General features: G+C 38.0%; 2 protein-coding genes across 2 annotated transcripts in view; both read right to left on the reverse strand.

The window, feature by feature from the left end:
* Positions 1-5,154: 5,154 nt before the first annotated feature.
* Positions 5,155-9,716, reverse strand: LOC139740681 (pancreatic lipase-related protein 2-like). Its single transcript, XM_071651252.1, has 6 exons — positions 9,671-9,716; positions 8,977-9,263; positions 8,011-8,239; positions 7,335-7,459; positions 6,604-6,767; positions 5,155-5,287 (listed from the first exon to the last, which is right to left on the reverse strand). Exons 1-6 carry the CDS (start codon positions 9,714-9,716, stop codon positions 5,155-5,157), a joined length of 984 nt encoding a protein of 327 aa, XP_071507353.1.
* A 5,031-nt stretch (positions 9,717-14,747) lies between these two features.
* LOC139740682 (pancreatic lipase-related protein 2-like) overlaps positions 14,748-21,598 on the reverse strand; it is a 28,218-nt gene continuing 21,367 nt past the window's right edge. Inside the window, exons 4-7 of the mRNA XM_071651253.1 lie at positions 19,352-19,635; positions 17,389-17,617; positions 16,302-16,453; positions 14,748-15,053 (exon numbers count right to left, since the gene is read on the reverse strand). Coding sequence (XP_071507354.1) covers positions 14,748-15,053; positions 16,302-16,453; positions 17,389-17,617; positions 19,352-19,635 — 971 coding nt within the window. The remainder of the gene's footprint in view (positions 15,054-16,301; positions 16,454-17,388; positions 17,618-19,351; positions 19,636-21,598) is intronic.

A 21,598-nucleotide genomic window follows, 5' to 3' on the forward strand; every position in this document is an offset into this window, starting at 1 on the left:
TGTCTGAAGGCCGCGTACAAACGTCATGCAATATGCCAAAATTGATACAATCACATTTCTGCTTCCTCCATTTCTTTTTTCAAAATTCAGGGGGGGATGATTGTACAGGCCATCCCCCCCTCCTCCATTTCAGGGGGGGATATATCCCCCATCCCCCCCGGGATTTACGCCCATGGACTTAGTAGAACACATCAGTGAAAGTTTGGGAAAATCCAACAATCCGTTCAAATTCAGTTATGAATTTTTAAAATATCTGTGCAATCAATGCTGGAGGAGAAGACTACTACAGTGTGTGATGTCACATGCGTACAACGATATAAAGAAAATGAAAAGAGAATTTCACAAAACTTGACTTTTTTAATAAAGTGCACATTTCCTCGACTTGTTACTGACTTATGTTAGGGGTAATATTATTCCCCCTGACTTCTGAAAGAGAGAAGGTGAGTGTTTCTTTTATTATGTGAGAAAAGTGAGAATATCTTGAATTTTCTTTATTCTTTTAACTTTTGAATGGATTGTCTGATTTTCCTCAAACTCTCATTGATGTGTTCTACTAATATTGCTGCATTCACTCAACCCACATGTCTATGAAGGTGAACTTGTCCTATAATATTGACAAATTGCTTAATTTAGCTCTTCCTCCTATTATTTCTCAACATGTTTCATGTACTGTATGTTGCTAAGTTGCTGATATGCAGTGCTTGAATCATGAATCAGTTATTGTGTATTCTTTTTTTTTTTTTTTCTCCTGGAAATGCATTTTGTTGTTTGACTGATTTGTGTGATTGCAGTTGGTTTTGTTGATGCCGTCACTTTCATAAATTCGTTCTGTCCCAAACAAAATAAGAGACCAGAAAAATTTAGATCGCCCTGTTCATATGCAGATCTGACACTGTTAATCTTGAGGTCAGGATTGTGCCAATATTGTGACGTGTTAGTTAATTTGTCTGAGGGAATCTGAATTTCATAGCATCGTAAATGTACTTTGTACAATCATGACGAAATGTGTGCTGTTCCATTGGATGTTGAGTTAGATTGCTATGTGTGCACATTCATTGCTTCAGGGAATTCAAATAATTTCTGATGTACTATGTATCACGTGAATTATAGTATGCATATTTGAATAGTTGTCCAGTGATATTATCTATGCTAAAATGCTGCATTGCATGTGTATCATACCAATAATTCAAAAGCACAAACAGAGTAATTATTAACTATATAATAATATACATGTACATACACCCATTGTTATGGCTTATTACAGTAGTACCGAATGTCCTTGCCACCATTGTGAGAATAGATAAACACTGTACAGTGTATAGATAATACACTTTGTGAGTGTGAATGGGGTGTTCACATACTAAATATTATCTTTTCAATGTGAATCAATGCACCCACACCTCATCAAGAGCTGGTGCAGGATTGTTGTACATCTACCATTATATCTCCATCCTGAACTTGTGACTTGTGTGTGAAATGATAGAAACTTCCACCTTGTTTGTCTTTATTGTGCACACATCGTATCAAATACTGGCACATCCATTTATTTGTGATTTTCCTCTTCGAGCACAGCACACTCAATTGTAGTGATAAATCAAAAAAAAAAGAAAGAAGAAGGAATAAAGTTGAGTATGTCCACGGGGTAAGAGTAGCAATTAAAGGGGGAAATCGTATGTGTATATCTGGTATGAAAGCAGACACGTTATAGTACGGAAGATGTTATCATCATAAAGCTCCACCTTAGACCAAACTGGTGCATCACGGAACATCGGTTCCCCATCTCATCACCCCAAAAAGTTTGGACCGTTATGAGATGGTTCCCATCACTGGTTACCAAGCGACTGTCAAATATGATAGACTCGAATTTGTTTATTGCCTGTAATCTGATGATAGCAGCTACATTTTTGTGACAATGTCAGTGCTTTGTGTTGGCATCTTAAATCCTTGGCAGAGGGGGAAGGGATAGTGTCCAAAAGTGATTATTGAATTAACTGATTGATTGACGCTCGTGTAGACATCTCATTTAAAGCAACTTTGGTTATGTATTCTACTTATGGAAAGGTATACATGGTATTAGTTGTGTTTTGGCTAATAAGTGAACAGAGAATACAATACAGTACTGGGCCCTGTTTCATAAAGCTGTTCGTAAAGGTACGCACTACTTTAGGAACTACTTAAATATGGCAAGCCAAGTGGGTTTCCTAATCATTGTTTATTTCAGTAGCTAAAGTTAAAATTTGCAGATATTAATGACTATTCGTACGTGCTAACACACGTTTTTAGTGAAAGGTGTATTTTTGCCCCAATGAAGATGAAATATTGACATACAGTCATACTTTGTTAACATGTGAAAAGGAAAAAAAAAGAGAAGAAAATAGGCACATATTATATTGACACTTCATATTCCAGTCGTTCGTAAAGTCATGCCTCACTTTACGCACAGCTTTATGAAACAGAGCCCCGGTATCATGATCCAGTGAACATTCCTCAGCGGCAGAAATCACACATTTGCTTGGTTGATGAGCAGAAAATAAGAATGATGGCGTGTGCGAGACTGAATTCATAATTATATAAACGGGTTGGATGATCATCTACTTCAGTTGTTTACACGTATTGAATAATCATTTGCACAGTTCTGTAAACCATTTGAATTCTAATAATTTATTAAGCATAATTTTGTTTACTCGGTGTATTACGTCAAGTGGTGCTCTTCCTTGAGAGAAAAGTCCCGAATTTTATTGTCTGACTACCAGCACTAATGTCATTATGTGTTGACGGCTGTTTTGTCGTATTGAGTGGTGCTTTTTTGTTTGTTTTTTTTTTTATCATTGCATTGTAAAGAATGTTGTGGAGGATAAAAATATGAATGATTATATGGAGTAAAAGATGATATGAGATATATGTAACTTTGAATCACTGGCCTCTAGTTAAGTAGTGTTATTATCTCGAATTTCAGTGGAATGGTAAATTTCTGGCAATAAATTCGCTTAAAGTTGATGGTAAAGTCCGTGTGGTGGAGTGAATGTTATATTCGTATGTCTATGACAAACTGCATAGAAATCCAAATAATGCGAATTGAGGGAATGCAGCAGTATTAGTAGAACGCATCAGTGAAAGTTACATGTATAGGCAAAACGGACTATCCGTTGAAAAGTTACAATTTCGGTGCCGCCATCACTGAATGGGAAGACTACATTACTTTATGACGCCATGTTTTGAAAATAATATGAAAAAAATCGATATATTTCACTTTTCTAGCACAAGAAAAAAAAACACTTTATTTGTCCATTGTAGAAAGCAAGGAAAAAATATTACCCATAGCAGTATGTCAGTAACAAGTCAAGGAAATGAGTACTTTTCACTTTAAAAATAAAATGAATTTTCGTGGAATTCTCTTTCTATTGTTTTACGTATACACTGTATATATGTTGAAAATTACATCAGTCTTCTCATCCAGGGATTGGTGCACCGAAACATTCATTAATAATTTTGAACGGATATTCTCATCAATGCCCGATGTGTTCTACTAATACAGTCATTGTAGTGTTGCATTCAACCAATCCATTAGTGCCATTTGTATATTTTGGGTTTCGTTCCCTTTAATGCATGTTTACCTTCTTTTTTCTGTTTTCTTTTTTGTCTGTATGAGCATTCTTGATGAGTGGGATATAGTTTGAACATCGCTCGATAGTCATTTTCATGTCTGACAAGGTCCTCAACCCTTCATGTTCGTTCTTCGCCGATTTGCACGAGTGTCTCGAAATTAACTGCCAACGAGCTTTATATTCTGAGCTTTACTACATGTACAATTGAACTTACTCCTTTCTGATTGATTGAAACATCAGCAAGCTTCAGAACTGCGACGCTAAGACGACGCAGCCTAGCGGGTTGAACAATGGGAACACCTAATAGCGATGTCATTTACCGTTCGCGTCGCAGATCTATAGCTCGCTACTGTTAAGCCTCAGCTGGCTGAGGAACTGAGGAACAGTAAGGTCAATTCTGGTGAAGAAACGTGATCTGTGTTTCTATCGTAGTGCCAGGCACGTCGAAGATAAAACATTTCAACTGTAGTTGCCCCAGTTAAATGGGCCAGGTCATGGACGTTCGCCATGAACTTTGTTCTTTCAGATGGAGTAGATGGTCCCTCCCTCCTCGTAAAAAACAAAACAAAACAAAACAAAAACAAAACAAAACAAAACAAAACTTCAAAGACGATGCATTGTTCACCATGGTTTGTTAAAATCGTAGAGAAGCTTCTAGTTTACCATCAAGTCATTACTAAAAGCAGCTGGTAGTGTAATTCGGTAGTACAATCGCTTGTGGAAACTCTGAACTTCAAATACACGACGAAACTTAGTCCACTGTGTGCGTGAACGCACTGGGGAATGTAAAAAGCTGACAGGGATTTCAGAATCTCATGAGCAGCGAATTCAATACATTTGCCACCAGGAAAAAAACACAAAAAGTCCGTGCACCTTTTGTTTAAAGTTAAATTTACTGTGCCAAAAAAAGAAAAAAAAATAGCAGCTCTTGACGTCAAATGCAAATAAACACTAAATTCAATAGAACTGAAAAAAGAAAACAATCCAGGGTTCATTGTTGTTGCTTGAATATTTGCATCGTAAATACCTTCATTAGTTGTGCTAAAAACGTAGCTCAGTGTATAGTGATAACTTCCACACAGCTACTATATAATCCTTATTGCAACTACAGCACTGTAGGAGTCTACATGTAATAACATGGTAGTTCTTGTCATTAATTATTGTCCTGGTTGTCGTTACAGTTGTAGAATGCAGTAGAAGTACTTAATTGCCGGCATTTTAGTGTTATCACCATCATCATTATCAAAATGGACAAAGACGGAGAGGTTATAGGTGACATGATCTTATTTTATTCTATGACTTTTGGAAAGATAATCCTGCGAGACACTTTCTCCGATTTTGGCTGATATCAAACACAGAGCATTTGAGCATAAAACCAGTCTTTAAAGACTGAAGTTTCCCTGAGGTATGATTTTGTGATATAATATCTATATCCCAATGACTCCGCAGCTTTGGGTGCGCTGCCGTGTATGAGAGATACCTGATATGGTCATGAGTCTCCTGTAACCGTTCAAAAGATCATTGATGGATGATAGCTCAATGTAAGACATTAGTTGATGCAGTAAGGAGATTGGGCGTTAGTCGCCAGATAGAAAGTTCCATCCATCGGAGTCAACTCGGCATCAATCCCCATGACCGGACACCCGTCCTCGCCGCACGACGTGCACGCGCCGAGACGGTACCTGGAATGCGACGACACTAATAATTATGTTGAGAATGAACACTATTTCATTTCATTTCATTTATCAAGTTTTCACATAAATCATACAGTGTTGTATTTACAACATCCACCCATGACAATGTAAATTAACACATGAATTACAAATTCACTGTATAAAGACTGATCACGCTTACAGGACACAAAATTAATTGAAATCAATCTCAAGGGCATTACATTTATGATGGGTGAACAAAATTGTGTGCGATGGGAGCCTACATAAAAGCAGATGCTTATGAGTGTATTGTATGGTGGGTTCGACTTTTCACTAATTTTGTAAGTATTTGCCGAAAAGCGGATAGTTTTATCTGAACAAAGTCTGCGTTAAATGAAATTCATCGCATTCATTGGGTTGTTGTTTCATGCAAAAATAGAATGGGGCCCTGTCAGAAATAATTTGCTCAAGCAAGTACTGATAAATCAAGCGATATTACAGATCTCAACAACAATGCTATTTATACCTATTCTACTTAAAATGTCTCCACTAGCATGACTAGGAAGCTCGTAGTAATAATTGTCTCCATACAGGAGCTCATTGTGAAGGCCACATTATTGCTTCGGTTCGATCAATATTGCCTGAAGAAGAAGAACAGCGTTTCGTTGTACATGTATCTATTTTCATTTTTAATATGATATATAGGACCCCTGCTCGCCGTAAAATTGAATGGTTTGCGTTATTATTGTTCTTAGTCTTCAAGCACGAACAAGATGCAGGGAGAGCCATATTGCCCTTGTGGTGAGGTCAAGATGTGCTTGCAATGTTTCTTAAAGGGATGGTGTAGAATTGGTGGAGAGGAGGATTGAGCTTTTAACTTTTTTGCGAGATACATTGTACTAAGAAACCACTTATGAAATGTTACAGAGCATACTATTCCAAGAGGAATTCAAAGTTTATTTGATGAAAATCGGTTTTGAAATCCCTGAGATAGCCAAAATACAAAGTAAAACAAAGCGATCCTAATTAGCATCATTTTGTTTTGGATATTTCAGCGATTTCAAAACACATGTTCCTCAAATAAACGTGTTCCTACTAAAATTATCTGCGCTGTCAAATTTTATAAGAGATTTCTCATTATCTCACCAAAAAAAGTTAGAAACTAAATTTATGCGTTTCGTTTGTGTGTTCATGAAAACTTGGTATTCCCTAATCGTAGTGGTAGCGTCATAGTATGAGATAGAGACATAAATGGAAAGTAGGACATGGAATTGTCTGTGAATCCGTATCAGAAAAAAAAAAACAAGGAACGAGACAAAAATAAACTTTGGAGTTCGTTCTCGTACCTGTTCCAGCTGTCACACGGGTAGGAGGTGAACTGGCAGTCCGTCGAGGTAAGACTCTCGAGGAGGAACTGGCGAGATCGCTCGTGACTGCAGTTAGACGTCACGTCCACACCGCATCCCGGCTGCTGCTCACCTCCGTTGGGATAGAAATCCATGTGTCCCAGCTATGGAAAAAAACCCAACAACAATATTTGAGGTATTTGAAGATATTACCAGAGCCGTGTATTGATTGTCATCTCACGATATCACAGTATAGTGTACGAACTATTTACTGATGGCTTCAACTTACTTTAAGAAAATAGAAATAACACCAGACACTTGCCAGAGAATTGGAACAAAATAGGGGTAGAAATTGGACGATGTTTTAGCTTAGCTCATGTACTCTCAACGTGCTATCAAATATCCTCGTCGTCATCATCGAGATAGTTGCTGTGAAAACAATGATTAATGGAGATGTAGATTGAATGATATAAAAACGATGATGACTGTGGTCATTCGTCGTAATGATCGTCATGATCGTCATATTGGTTGCCAACGCCTTCGCCATCGCCAACATTTTGATTGATTGCTGTCCTGAGAGGCTGAGATCCAGTTTACTTCATAATTATTTCATTGCATTTTCTCGGTGAGTTGGTTCTTGGTCACAAACGGCACGAATCCTTAGGCAGCCACAAACAATAACACCTCGCACATGGCAAGTCTATAAGCCCCTGTTCTTCTCCTCGTCTTACCCTAATAGCCGTTCCGGTAAGTTTCGCACCAGAGTGGATCACGTCAACCAGCATCGCGTCGCTCTCATCCAACCGACACTCCTTCACGTCGGTGTACTGAAAGCCTGGGCCAGCAGGGTCGAGGCCTTGTGAAGAAACATGATACTTAAGTTTATAAACCCATCAGTAATAGTTTCCTCTAAAGCAAGGTTAAGTGCGATACATAATATAATCCAGTTCGACATCCGCCACCATTATTATGTTATATTGTTAAATAATTAATTTGTAAGTTGATAGAACCACTATATCTCATAGGATTTACAGGTTGTGTGCAGTCAAGAGTCTGTTTAACTTGGGATAGGTTCTTAGAAAAAAAAACCACAAACACAATGTAATGCAGATAATGAGCCCCAATTTTGACACTTAAATTCAGTGTCTTTTTAAGATTATAAACCTTCATGTTCCTTATACGTGGTCTTAACTCGTTTGGTGTCGTACGAATATCAGATTTTTTTTTGTTTTTTTTTTTCCCTGCGTGAACGCACTCTCTCACGGTAACCACGATGATTTTAAGATGGACACGATAGAGGACAGAATGTTCGGTGCGTAATATGTGCTCGGCAGGAACAAGCTTGCTTTCTGGACTATAAAGTTCATTGCCGCAGACTGTCGCATAACTCAATTTTTAAACTCTCACCGGTTATCCGGCCGAGTCCGGGGATGATCTCGCCGACGTAGCCCGCGACGTGACCGCCCAGGCTGTAGCCGATCACGTGGAAGTCCTTGTAGTAAGCCCCGAGCTCGACGTTGAAGGTCTCGATGAGGGAAGCGGTCTGGCGGCCGACCACACGGGCGTTCTGCATGCTCACGGAGTAGCGACCGACTGCACCATCGCGCCAGTCAAGCAAAATGAAGTTAACATCTTCCTGGAATGCAGGAGAGAAATAAACATGCCCAGTGAGTAAAGGAAGAGCAAAAGAAAATGGAAAGAGAAAGGGAAAAGGGACTAAAAGAGAAAAGACAAAAGGAAAAGGGACTAAAAGAGAACAGGGGAAAGAAAATCAACATGTATTAATAGAGGAATGAGAACTATAATAGAAAGCGAACTAAGGCAGGATGAAAGCAAGTATTGAAAAACAAACATGCTTAGTAATCGTAAATTATGAATAGTAATGATTTTCTTTGAGGACTGTGTGATTATAATTAGACTTGCAGAACAAAAGTTCTTAAATAATTGGTTCCATGACGGAATGGCAATCTAACTTTGCTTCCATCTTCTGATTGCTGTCACATCACGGAATACACTTCATACCCAGATTCATATGATTGGCAAGCGCTGCATGAAAAGGATACGGAGAAGCAGTTTAGTTGATTGATATGCAAAGTACATTAAAGTTTGGGGATCTTTGCTTTATCTTCATAACACAGTATGTGCAGAACAAGAAGACGGTTTCGTAGTGTGAAACGAAAAAAGGGGGATGGTATTTCATCCAAATTATTTGTCTAAGTTTGGGAGAATCAAACATCGACTATGAGTATTATGCAATGTGTCAATGGACTGAGAAGCAACATGCCCTTTAAAAATCCCTTCATGATAGTTCGCAATTCGTAATGGTGTGTCAAAGTAAAAAGGAGGATGAAAGAGAAAATAAGACATGCTTACCCTGTCGAGGAAGGCATTTTTAAGGTCTTCGTACATCTGTTCTTCGTAGTTGCCAAGATAACCATGGGTTAAGATCTTCGTTCTCTTCTGCGGATCAAAATTCGAGTTTCGGATGTTGTCGACATCAGTTCGGAAGAGTTCGTAGGGCGTATAGCGGTTTCGGCGAGTGTACAGGTAGAAATGGAGATCGATTTCTTCCAGAGATTGTGGCGGGAAGGCGGGCCGATGGCACTCCAGCTCATCGGTAAAACAGCCGAGACCATCGTAGCAGATTTCAGCGGCGTGGGCTAAAATATTCCATGTATGACATGTGCCATTAATAGTTTGCATAAGAAAGCTAATGTTGGGCAAATGCTTTCTAAAGGCATTAGTAAACATGATAAATACAGAAGTAAATTCATGAATACAGTCAATAATGACTAGCAAAGCAAAAGCAAAACGATATATCACGGAAAGAATGATAGATCGACTGTCGGTTAAGAATAAGGAGGGTGGAAGGAAGTATTTCTTGAGGAACACCTCATTTGGCATCTGATTTAGACACGTTCATACTATTTGACCAACAAGCAAAGAACTAAAAGGTTTATTCAATATTGATAATAATGATAAATTGTGATATTAACAACAATGATTAAGTTTCCATCTCCTTACTATAGATAAATGTATTGCTATATATACATAACTCCATACTTACCAAGATGCCCGAGTGTGAAGACCAATACAAGGAGGAAGAGAACCATGGTAGATGATGTGTAATTTTGGCTGCTGAAGATCCTGTTGAGTACAACAGGGCGGCAACTAAGAACAGATCGCTGTATTATAGGCCCTACAGTTTTCCTGACCGCTCCTCTTCAATGGTATTCTCGAAATGAATACAAATACGGGTGTGAAGAGATTTTCTGACACCTGTTCACTCAAACGAGTATTTACAGTATACCCTCATATCAGTCACACCCATCATGTCCATTTCATGCTTGGTCATACCTTAGATAGATTCCGTTATGGTTGTGTAATATATAATCCATAAACCAGATTAGCAAATACTTTACTGATAATAACACGCCACATATAAACAGAGTGATGTCCGGCGTTCCCTTGTTTTTCAGTGATGGTTGTTGGGGCGCTGTGGCATAGTAGATAAGACTCCCGACTCCCGATCGGAGGACACGAGTTCGAATACCGCCCAGTGCTTACGTCCTTGGATAAAGATGCTTTACCCACGATGTCTCCCTCGACACTGGTGTAATAGTACTGGCAACGCTTGGGTAATGATAATAGCAGGGCTCTCTGGTAGAACAGCGGCAGCGCTGGAAGAGGCTACCCTGGATAAATAAGACATTATTATTATTATTATTATTATTATTATTATTATCATCATCATTATCATTATTATCATTATTATCATTATTATTATCATTATCATTATTATCATCATTATTATTACCACTACTACTACTACTATTATTATTATTATTATTATTATTATTATTATTATTATTATTATTATTATTGTAGTTCAGTGGGTCAGAAGCGAATTACTGTTCAATGTATTTATAGAAACTTTAGTCTCTAAAGGGTAATAGAAGTATCAGGATAATGATGATATGACAATGACAAAGATTACATTAATTTCAACCTGAATGCGTTTATCTAAACTGATCTTCAGTGAATGCATAAGCGCGAAATAAAAGCAACGAAAATTGTGAGAAATAAAAGCAATGTACTTACAGCTTATTGTTTACTCCGGTACAACGAGAAATGCTCTTCGTATCATTGCAATCCGGTTACCTCTCTATAAAGTCGCAACTTAATCCTATTTTATAGATAATCTTCTTTTGCGCACTTTGACCCAATAAAAGAAATCTATGGAACTTATCTATTGAACAAAGTGCCAATACTTGGTAATTCCTTCGTTTAAGATATAAGGCACGAAAAAAAGAAATGCTAAGAGAAGGCTTGCTTGTCGCTGTACCTTCCATAACTTATGTTATGAACACACCGAAAATTACATTATTCTAACACAGGAAAAATTAGGGAAAATTGAGAATATAGTTACATGTACGGTTATTTTTTCTAGGATAAGTAGGCCTACGCTTCCCTCGACTTGTTACTGACATATGGTTGAATGTTGTATTATTTGTTCACACATTTCAAAACACAACATGCTAAACACCAATTATAGATTATGTAGATTTTTGAAAATGAATGGAAATTCATCCAGGTGCAGTTTTATGTTAAAAGCCATTTATTTTGTTATTGAATCATCCCTGCTGGAATTCAGTAACCGTCACGTGTTGTATCTACTAACGAGGGTAGGAGGGAGAAAGCTGGGGGGGGGGGGGGAGGATTAGAGAAGGTTAGGGGTAATTAAACTGCTATTATTGTTATAATTACGATGTATCGTGATAACAAGCACCCATTGTAACACGTGAAATAAATTTCAGACGATATACACGATGGGATCTCTACACCTGTCCCAGTAATAGCTGGTACAATCTTCCCCCACGGGCAAAGGTGATGAGGACCTGCTCTGCGTTAGACCCCATATAGACACCTCCGGTGAGACTCATGAATCGCACGTGCATCATGCCAGTGTCATAAATAGTGCCGTGGTGATGTCAAAATTCTCATAACATTACTAGCATATGATATCCAAGGCAGACATTCAGCTCATCTAGCCAGCGCCCATTATTCTACTGTCTTTTATATTTATGAATCAATTAGCCAACACAATTTGTGTTTCTCTTTATGTACTACGAGTCCATCTTCACTTTCTTCCCTCCTTATTGTTTGTCTTCTTCTTCTTCTTCTTCTTCTCTTCCTCCTTCTCCTCTTCTTATTCTTCTTTTCCTTGATTTATTTCTAGTTCTTATCCTCTTCATTGCTCCTTTCTCTTGGTGTTCCTAAGACTTTTTCGCATCTCACCTGACACTGGTAGCATTGTTTCCTTATGTTCTTTAGAGATAGGGAAATGATTTGAATTTACTTGGCCCATTCTGATTCTCTTAATTTCGCAAGGAGATATCATTATCAATGAAGCCTTGTCCTTACTTTCTGTAAGACAGCTTGCCCTCTTGTTAACACAACGAATATTGGATGCACGTCACGAGTTCGACAACAACGAATCGTACAGCCCACGAGTCATACAGTCCACATGTCATACAGCCCAACATAAATGAGTCCAACATAAATGAAACATGGCCCACAATACCGACACATTGAGCTCAGTGTTGTAATGTCGAACTCGTTGGCTGTTTTTATCTATGTGGAACTCATGGCTTTATTTGCCTAGTGTCGAACTCGCGGGCTGACTCGTGGGCTGTGTGGCTCATTGACCTTTTTTCAGTGTCGAACTCGTGGGCTGTATGTCTCGTGGGTGTCGGCCTTGTTGGATGACCCTCCGAATATTCACTATTGTCGTTACCATTCCACGTTGAAATGCCTTTTTTTTCTTTTCTTTTTAATGGTGGAGTACACGCAATCTCATTAAAGCCATACTAAATCTGTATGAGACTACGAATTATGTATTTTTTCGTGATATCATGGCACGAACCTATCTGTACGAAGTGACGACAAATCTTGCTTTTCATAGAGGGACAGAATAACATACACAAATATACACTCATATACATGTCATGTCTATAATGCATTGATGCATATGAGTTTTTATCTTTATTCATATCAGTCAGAGTATAACTCCGCTCTCATGGTAAAGTCAAAAAGGAAAAGGAAACAAATTGGAATCTTGAATTCTGCATGGTAGTCATTTTAATCATTGTAATGTCAGTCATTCTAAGATCCATTCCATATTTTGATTTATTAACATATATATTACATCTGACAAGTTGTACGTATCTCTCTGAATTTGTCGGACATAAATAATTTTCATAAGGATCGTCTACTTTAATTTTGTAATGCCCAGCTTCACCAATGCTAACTTGGTTCACTTTTACTTGGACCAATGTGATATAAATTGTTTTTCAACACCTTCTGGAAAAATCAATTATACACAATCGTGATAATGTGGAGTATCACTTTATGATAGCAGTTATAAATGAAAAATTGAACAATTCAATCATGAGAATAAGTCGTGTCAACTGCATACTGTCCATCCGTGATATGTGGAAAAGGATATGGAAACTGATACAATACTTTGGTGTGATAAATGTTATCGATTAAAATCAAAATACAAGATCAAGTACGGTTGCATCAATTTTGAAATTAATTTTGTAACTTATTTGTAATTTATGTCAACAGATAAATGTTAAATCTTTCAGATTTTGTCAGTATTTGTACTGTCATGAATATGTATTTATGTAAATTGTGTAACATGTAGAGCCCACGTGGGGCAAAAAGTTTCGAGACTTTAGTTTCGGACGGACATGGTGATCGAGGTTTAAAAAGTTCAGTTGTAGCTGTTACTCCAATAAGAAAGTCTGGCGGTCTGTTTGGTATCACTGATGATATACAGGAGCGGATCCAGGAATTCTGAAAAGGGGGGGGGGGGGTCAACTAATATTTCTGGTGCCACTTCCGGGTTTCATTTCATTTTTTCTTTTTATTTCTTTTGTTTTTAACAAAAAATAAGGGGGGCGTGCGCCGGTTGCGCCCCCTCTGGATCCGCCACTGATATGTGTGACATGTTGATTTGCCACCATCTTTTCCTCTTGCCAACCATAACTGTGTATACCCAAGGTCGCTTTGTGAAGCTGCATCCCTTGCCTACAGCTTTGACCAAGAAGCAGTCAGATATGTTTCGTGATTACTGTATATGCTGTTGACATGGCTTACACTCACTTGAATACTTATTCATGCATTATTATTTTTTATATAGTAAACACTTTTACAGATGTCATTTCTTATTGTTCATGCATGTCCACTGAGTTTTTCAGTCATGTTCAGGGCCAACATTATTTATTTGTACAGGTATACGGTTAGGGTGACTTGCGTCTTTTTGATAGCCAGAAAAACAAGTCTTGACTCTTTAATTTTTTTTTTTTATAGAGATCTGCTGCTAAACTGCTATCGGCCTTCTTCCTTTATTTCTAGTACATTTTTCGATTACTTTTCTTGTGTTCACTGATAGGGGATATGGTATATTCACCGGCAATCTCATTACAATCACCAACTTTATCAATGTTTATTAAGCATGAAAGTTGACTCGCGAGTCGAAACATTTACCATCAAATTTGTCCCACCATACGTCCTCGTCTAGTACCATGTACAGATTTATTCTTTACCAACATTAATATTGCCATCAAAAAGTTGAAAATAGATTTGAAAATGAGCGGCGTATAAGTTAGAGCAAAAAAAATCAAGAACAAACTCAAAGTCTCAGTCGAAAACTTTGGATGAACAGTTAAGTTAAAATTCAGCTTTACAGAAACAATCATGCATAGGGTATCGTGTCATTTCCAAATCATTACGGGAAGCAAACTCTTGTTTGATAAGAATAGTACCATCCTCTTTTTGTCCATTAAAGTTTCGATTTATGACCACTTTTTACTCCTGTAGAATTTTTATGTACTGATACTTGGCAGCCTTGTAGAAAGAAAATAAAAGTGGCCTGTAGACATAGTGGCAGAATGAATTACTGATACGTGAAGAAACTAGCTAAAAGTATAATTACAATGCAAGATAACACTATGAATATTACGAGACAAATCATACTAGAAAGGAAAAACTGCAACTGCCACAATTAAATTAAATTCGTGTGTGTTTGTTTGGTTGGTTTGTTGGTATAAGGTTGATTCTACGGGAGGGATATGTTTTCATTCGTCTCTGCAGAATGGCGATTGTCCGTTGGTTCGCAGGTAGAACTTCCCGCTAACCATCGTGTTCTTATCGGCGTAATATCCCATGGTGGGGCAGCCAAGCGGTCCGCACTCCTGGCACTTTCCCCGCACGAACTGCAGCCAGTTGAAGCACGGGTAGGCGGTAAAACTGCAGGACGTCTCCAAAATTGTGTCGGTAAACAGATACTCGGCTCGCATGTGACTGCAGCCGGAGACGATATCGGGGCCTTCGCAGCCCGCCTGATGTCGCCCACCGTTGGGATAGAAATCTTGATGGCCAAGCTAGATTATAGATATGCATTTGAGTTACACAAATCAAAAAAAAAATTACATACGTGGTAAGACAGAGAAAGATAGGTGTAGTTATATAAGTCGGAAATTACATTGCTTTATAGATAGAATGGATTCAGAATGGATAGGCAGGCGAAAGATATATAGCTCGACAGCAAGACAAATTAATCGTTATATGCACCAAACGCACATGCTTACACCTTACTCTTTGTTCAAATACATTCTGTACATATACCGTATATCATGTGATTTTCATGGAAAACGCAGAAACAAACCACACTGAAAGTGAAACATGCTGTATTGCTGATGACCCAGCCTTTCACTCATTCCTATACGGTGCGTATAAAAAAAAAGGTAATCCAACTTTGAAGGGCTACCATTTCTTAAGTGTCAGCTATGGAGAGAACAATGTTGGTTGTATAGTGAAAGAAGAACTCTTTTTCTTTACATTGATACCTAATTATGGTGAAAAATGTCATGCATGACTGAGCAAATTGAATTTAAAGACAACATTGACAAATCGCACTTTTTCCGAGTTTGAGTGCTATTGTGAAGGAACAATGCATGTCTGGGATCACTGCATGGATGAGATCTGTCAATGAAAGTTTTTAAATCATCAGGCCAGCCTGCATGAATGCAAATTCGTGTTTAGGGTTTCTTCTAATGCTTTATGATTCATGACCTTCAACATGGCCACGTTGTCGATAACTCGGTCCTTCCCATTAAGGCAAAACCACTATCCATTTTCCCTCATCATATTCAAGACATGGTTTGTGAATGGGAGCTATGTGTTGAATATGAACATAGAAAAATGGACAGTGTATTGGCCTCTGTGGGAGAGTTATCGGACAAAAGGCCATGTTTCAGGTTGTTGACCATAAAATGTTAGGAGAATACCTCAATAAAGACCTCAACACAGACCTTAAACACAAACACTAAACACAAACCTGCATTCGTACAGGCTGGCCTACTTGGCAACTTTCATTGCCAGATCTCATCCATGCAGTGAGGCATGCATTGTTCCCTTACACTAAAAGGAAAATTTGGAAAAAGTGCAATTTGTCATTGTTGCCTTTAAAGTTTATGTGCTCAGTCATGCATGACAATTATCAACATAATTAGCTTTCAATGGAAAGAGGAAGAGTTTTTCTTTCCTCACAATTAACATTTTGCTCTTCATAGCTGACAAATGGTAGCCCTCTAAAGTTGGATTATCTTTTTTTTATACCCTCTGTATACCTGCCAAATTTGGCCGGCACCCAGGATGTCATTGCCATCCGTGTGTATGACATCGACAAAGAGAGCATCAGTGGGATCAAGACGGCACTCAGGACCCTGGTCTCGAAAATCGTATCTGTTATCACGGAAATACGGTCCAGCTGGGTCAAGACCTGCAGTATGAATATGAAAATGTATTTACAAAAATGATGAGAACACATAAGAACACGGTGATGGATATTGCACGAGTATGAGTTCTCGGTCTGTAGGTCTATTACATTTTGTCCAGTTCAAGGCAGTCAATCCGTTGGCGAAAATTAAATGCAACTCGAGGTGATTAACCCGGATGATTAACAAGACGATGTTTCCAGAAACAGTTTGAGAAATCATCAAGAATTCCTCCTGTGAAAACAAAATTCTTTCTACACGTAATCACAGCTTTATCGTCGATCTCCTCGAAAGAAATCCTGGAACACTCGTTACGAAATGACACAAACTTGGAATACGTGCGGTCGCTCATCATAATACAAACCTGTTGAAGAGTTTATTTGTCGTTGGTTAACTTCCGGATATAAATACCTCACGTTGGGTATTTTTAAGAGTAATGGAATTTGCTTTGGGCAAATATTTTAAGAATCTTTTTTTTTTTAATATGTTCATATGTTCAAGTTTCCTATTTCATTTGACTAGTTACTCGATCATTTGATTGCATGATGAACTTCAACATTTTTGTTTAAAGCAGGTTTTATCACGAAATGCGTCCACATTCAGTAGCTAGCTTTCTTAACGTTTTTGCTGTAGAAAATATGTATATTCATAAAATGAATGTAATGAAACTCATCCGCGAAAATGTAAATTCTTCTAAAATTCAGATATGCAGAAAGTTAGAGTAGCAGTGTTCAATTATTATGTAAGTCTTTCGTAATGACGGCCATGCATTAACAACACATAGAGCTCATTTCTAGCACTTCCCTTTCCAAAAATACCATAGCGATATCGTTCCAACCCCAAATACAATTAATTTCTTTTCTTGATTTACGGCATCTCTGTGAGTGTCGGATACTAGTAGGATGATCATTATCAAGATTTTGGCTTGGCTGCTTCTCACCAGTGATACGAGCGAAGCCCGGCTGGAACTCGCCGGCAAACCCGACCACGTGTGCCCCAAGACTCATGCCGATCAGGTGGACGTCCTTATAATACATGCCAGCCTCGAGGTTGAGGAACCTCGCCAAGAGACCAATCTCTCGCCCTACCACCCGTGCGTTCCAGTGACACTTGCTGTAGAGGCCCAAGGCACCGGTGCCCCAGTCGACGGAGATAACATTCACATTCTCCTGTTACATTGATACGAATAAATCCCACGTTGTCATTTACCAACAAAACGTAATGTTCATTATTGAATTTTTTAACCGAAAATCACAACTCCTTACGGAGGAAGATGTGAGGGATTTCACCCTTTTCTATCATTTAATGTTTCTTTTTTTAAGTTTGCACAGTTGGCATTTTTATCATAAGTGCATGCATTTAAAAATATATTTCCTGTGTGGGGCTTTTTTTTCTTTTTTTTGTGTGCTGAGAAATGATATTTTGTTAAAATATTCATGACAGAATACTTAGAATAATCATATTGATATGTAATAAAGTTTTGATAATAATTATGGTATTGGTGGTCATTGTAGACAACTGTCATGACTAAGATTAATAAATATCTGAGGCAAAAGAAGGTGCGAGAACCTATGCAGCTGTGTACTGGGCTCGATCAAACAAATAAATCTTAGAAATAAACATTCATGTTAGTTACATAATACACGACGAGGTTAATGAATTGCTGTTGGGAGAGAGAGAGATGATTCAACGTATAGTTGTAAATGGTTTCGGAAGAACTGATTTTGATTCTGAAACTGATTCGGAAGAACTGGCAAATTCATGTTAGAGAGATTTCCAGCGTTCCAAGCCCCATGTTTCTTTATCTGTTTATTTGCATATCCATTGTATTATTTTTATTTTACTTTCATCTCAGCATGCTAATAATATCTGAGTGTACCACAAGTCGAGCAGTATTGCATGACTGTTTTTGCGTGGTGCGAAGTCACAGATGGAGAAATCACGATAAAAACTATATTGCGGCTCCCAAACAGGGATTCTGCATGCCATATCTAAGTGTTTTAAAACTTATATAGTGTGAGTTGGTAACGCAGAAGAGGTAATAATTCTCCAACAATCTGTTTGTTCACTAAGCTCGACTGAAAGTCGGTAGTATTGGGCCCCGTTTCATTAACCTGCTATCAAAAATAAGTTACGATAGTTGCTATAAGCCACTGAAATCCTTGTATATGATTGGCCGAGAGCAAATATATCATAGAAATGTGGCAGTTGTTCTGGTAACAAGTTTTATGAAACAGGACCAGGGCCCCATTTCGTAAAAGATGTTAGGGTAGCAACTCTTGATGGAATGGCAACTTCCAATAGCAACAGCCAATCAGGAAGCTGGATTCTTGTTGTTACCATGACAATTGCCATTCCAGCAAGAGTTGCTATCATATCAACTTTTTATGATACATGGCCTGGTCATCTATCAGATCTTTCCTCCTTCAGGTTTGACGAAATGAAATATAAAAACAAAAAATTTAAGACTTATTTAATCTTCATTCTGTCGAATGAGCAGAATGGCGTAATATAGTTGTACAAATCGTGTGAATGACGTCCAAAACAAATAGCCATACTAAAACTGTTACATTGTCGACTGTTAGGTCATAATACCCATTGACTCAACTGCAGTCCACCACCTTCATTTGAGTCTTCGAAATGTGATTAATACAAACTGGCAATTAACAATCCCAGATACATTGCAAACCGACAGTTTTGACATTCAAAACGAACAGATTCATTTCAGTTTCTCTCTCTCTCTCTCTCTCTCTCTCTCTCTCTCTTTCCACATCAAAGCACACCCACACACACACACACACATATACAGAGAGAAATAGATAATCTAGATATAGATGTATATAAATATAAGTAAATCAAAAAGGCAAAAGATAACATGAATTTAACAAAACTCCAGAAATTACCACTTGAAGGAGTGCATCCCTCTTGGCTTTTTCCCACGAGGAGAACGAATCGGACGTGTAGCCATGGACGACGAACTTCGTCCGACGTCGGGCGTCGAAAAAGGAGGCGCGCAGACCCGCCACATCCTTGCGGCTTATTTCCTGCGGGTCGTTCTTGTTGCTCCTTGTATAGAGATAGAACCTCGTTCCGATCTCCTCGGGGGTCTTTGGCGGGAATCCGAAGGGGTAACACGTGTCGTTGTTGAAACAGCCGACATCATCGTAGCAAATTTCAGCACACCGGACTAGTCAATACATAAAGATACAAACTTCAAAGCGAGGATCAAACGGATGCATGTCCACGTTAGAAGCACTGGTTTTCTGATGTGTGTGTGTGTGCGTGTGTGTGCGTGTGTGTGCGTGTGTGTGCGTGTGTGTGTGTGTTCGTGCGTGTGCCTGTAAGAGTTTATTTTGTTTGTGTGTGATGGAATATCTACGATTTACCTAAAGAAATGGTCCTGCAAATAATTCAAAGGATTGATAATTGTTTTACAATGGAGGTTTGGAAGTGCTGAGTTTTCTGACACAACAGTACTTCTTTAACCTCGTATTGTGTGCTTTGAGTGTCGATTGGCAAAGAAAACCCTAGTAGCACTGTGTAGTCCCTGCTGGTATAGAAAGAATGATAAAAATGGGCTTTAGAATCTCTGCAATCTGATCGGCAAGTTGTCATGCATTGATTTTTACTGATCCATACTGAGCCATGCGTCCAGTAAAATCCGAACGCATGGCTCAAGTCTTGTACAGTGTTGCATAGGTATACCAAACGCATGATGGGGAAGATGGTTTTATTTCATGAATTTACCGGCCCATTTTATAACACAAATGATGCTCAGGCCTATTTCATGGATCAATGAGAATTGGATGCTCTAGTTTAACTTCGGAACAGTTTAAAACCCACTCGCTGCTCTGGTGGGTTTTAACAGTTCCAAAGTTAAACTCGCAGTAATGACGGTAATGATTATCATTATTTCTACCATCATTCTCATTTTTATCGGTAGCAGCAGAAGTATAAGAGTCATCATTGAAGCTCTATTTCTTCTTCATTCTTTGTTTTTTAATCATTTTTTAATGCCATAGCTATCAGTATTTTAACAGTATCTTTCTTAAAGGGAAACTAAACCGAAGATTTTATGAACTGAATAAATGCGATTTATATATATATATATATATATATATATAGCGAAAACTGGTCAGTTTTCCCTTCCTTGTTTCAATATATATATATATATATATATATATATATATATACACGTACATATACATGTATACATGACATGTATATATATATTGGCAGAACACGTCACTAAATCAAGTTTAAAGTGAATAGGACAATCCGCACAGAAGTCATGAATTTTTAAAACATGGGTGCCGCCGTCGTTGGAGAGCAGGGCTATAAAAGCCGACGCACAGTGGGCCAGAATGAGCTCAAAGTGCGCCAAAATTATATCCCATGGTTTCTTTTTATCCAAATTTGGTGCCTAGGGGTAATTTGGGGCGTAGAATTGATTGAACATAATTTCAAACTCATATTACGTCACTGTGATGCTGATTTTTCATTGGCTACCAAAAATCGGTCTGTAAATGACTAATAAAGCAGTGCAAATCTTGGGCTGTTTTATTTTCTTTAAAGGTTAATTTGAAAAGGGGTTCATTTATCTTTTCACATTCACTGACACTGCTTATCTACTACCATTGAATACAAGATGCTTACATAATTGGCCACAGAAAGTGTATAAACATTTGGCGATCGAATTCATGCTGCGCTGGAAGTTCCATATCATACACACGTACTGCAAAATAATACTGTTGTCCGTGTAAATTAGAATAAGTTTGTGATGTACGCTGTACTTTTGGGTGAATTTCTTCGCTCTATTCTAGCAGGACATAAATGTGTGGTATCAAATCAATCTCTCTGCTTTATAACCTTAGGCCTATGCCATATCAATTTATACAAACGCAACACTAAAAAAACCATTTTGTCTAATTTTACTGGAAAGATAACAAATTGTGAAGTCAGTAATCAGGAGAATGAAAGGTTATGACTTAATAACTAAGAATGAGTCTGCCGTGTATGAAGGTTTACTTGAAAAAGCTATAATAAAAGATTTTTTTTTTAATGAAAAATCTATCGGAATCACTATCATGTGAAATTATAGATTCATCCCCATTCCACAAGGATTTTTTTTTTTCTCCTCAGTCAGTCGT

Source organism: Diadema antillarum, unplaced genomic scaffold, assembly GCF_040938485.1.
Source record: "Diadema antillarum isolate AM-2024a unplaced genomic scaffold, OU_Dant_1.0 seq00000872_RagTag, whole genome shotgun sequence".
In the NCBI taxonomy this organism is placed as follows: domain Eukaryota; kingdom Metazoa; phylum Echinodermata; class Echinoidea; order Diadematoida; family Diadematidae; genus Diadema; species Diadema antillarum.

Excerpts from the sequence above, each read along its gene's own strand:
- LOC139740681 (XM_071651252.1), bottom strand. The coding sequence starts at position 9,716 with ATGGTTCTCTTCCTCCTTGTATTGGTCTTCACACTCGGGCATCTTG. Across the intron at positions 8,240-8,976 it reads AAAATGCCTTCCTCGACAGG|GAAGATGTTAACTTCATTTT; the intron begins GTAAGCATGTCT and ends CCTGCATTCCAG. Across the intron at positions 5,288-6,603 it reads CCGTGTGACAGCTGGAACAG|GTACCGTCTCGGCGCGTGCA; the intron begins GTACGAGAACGA and ends GTCGCATTCCAG.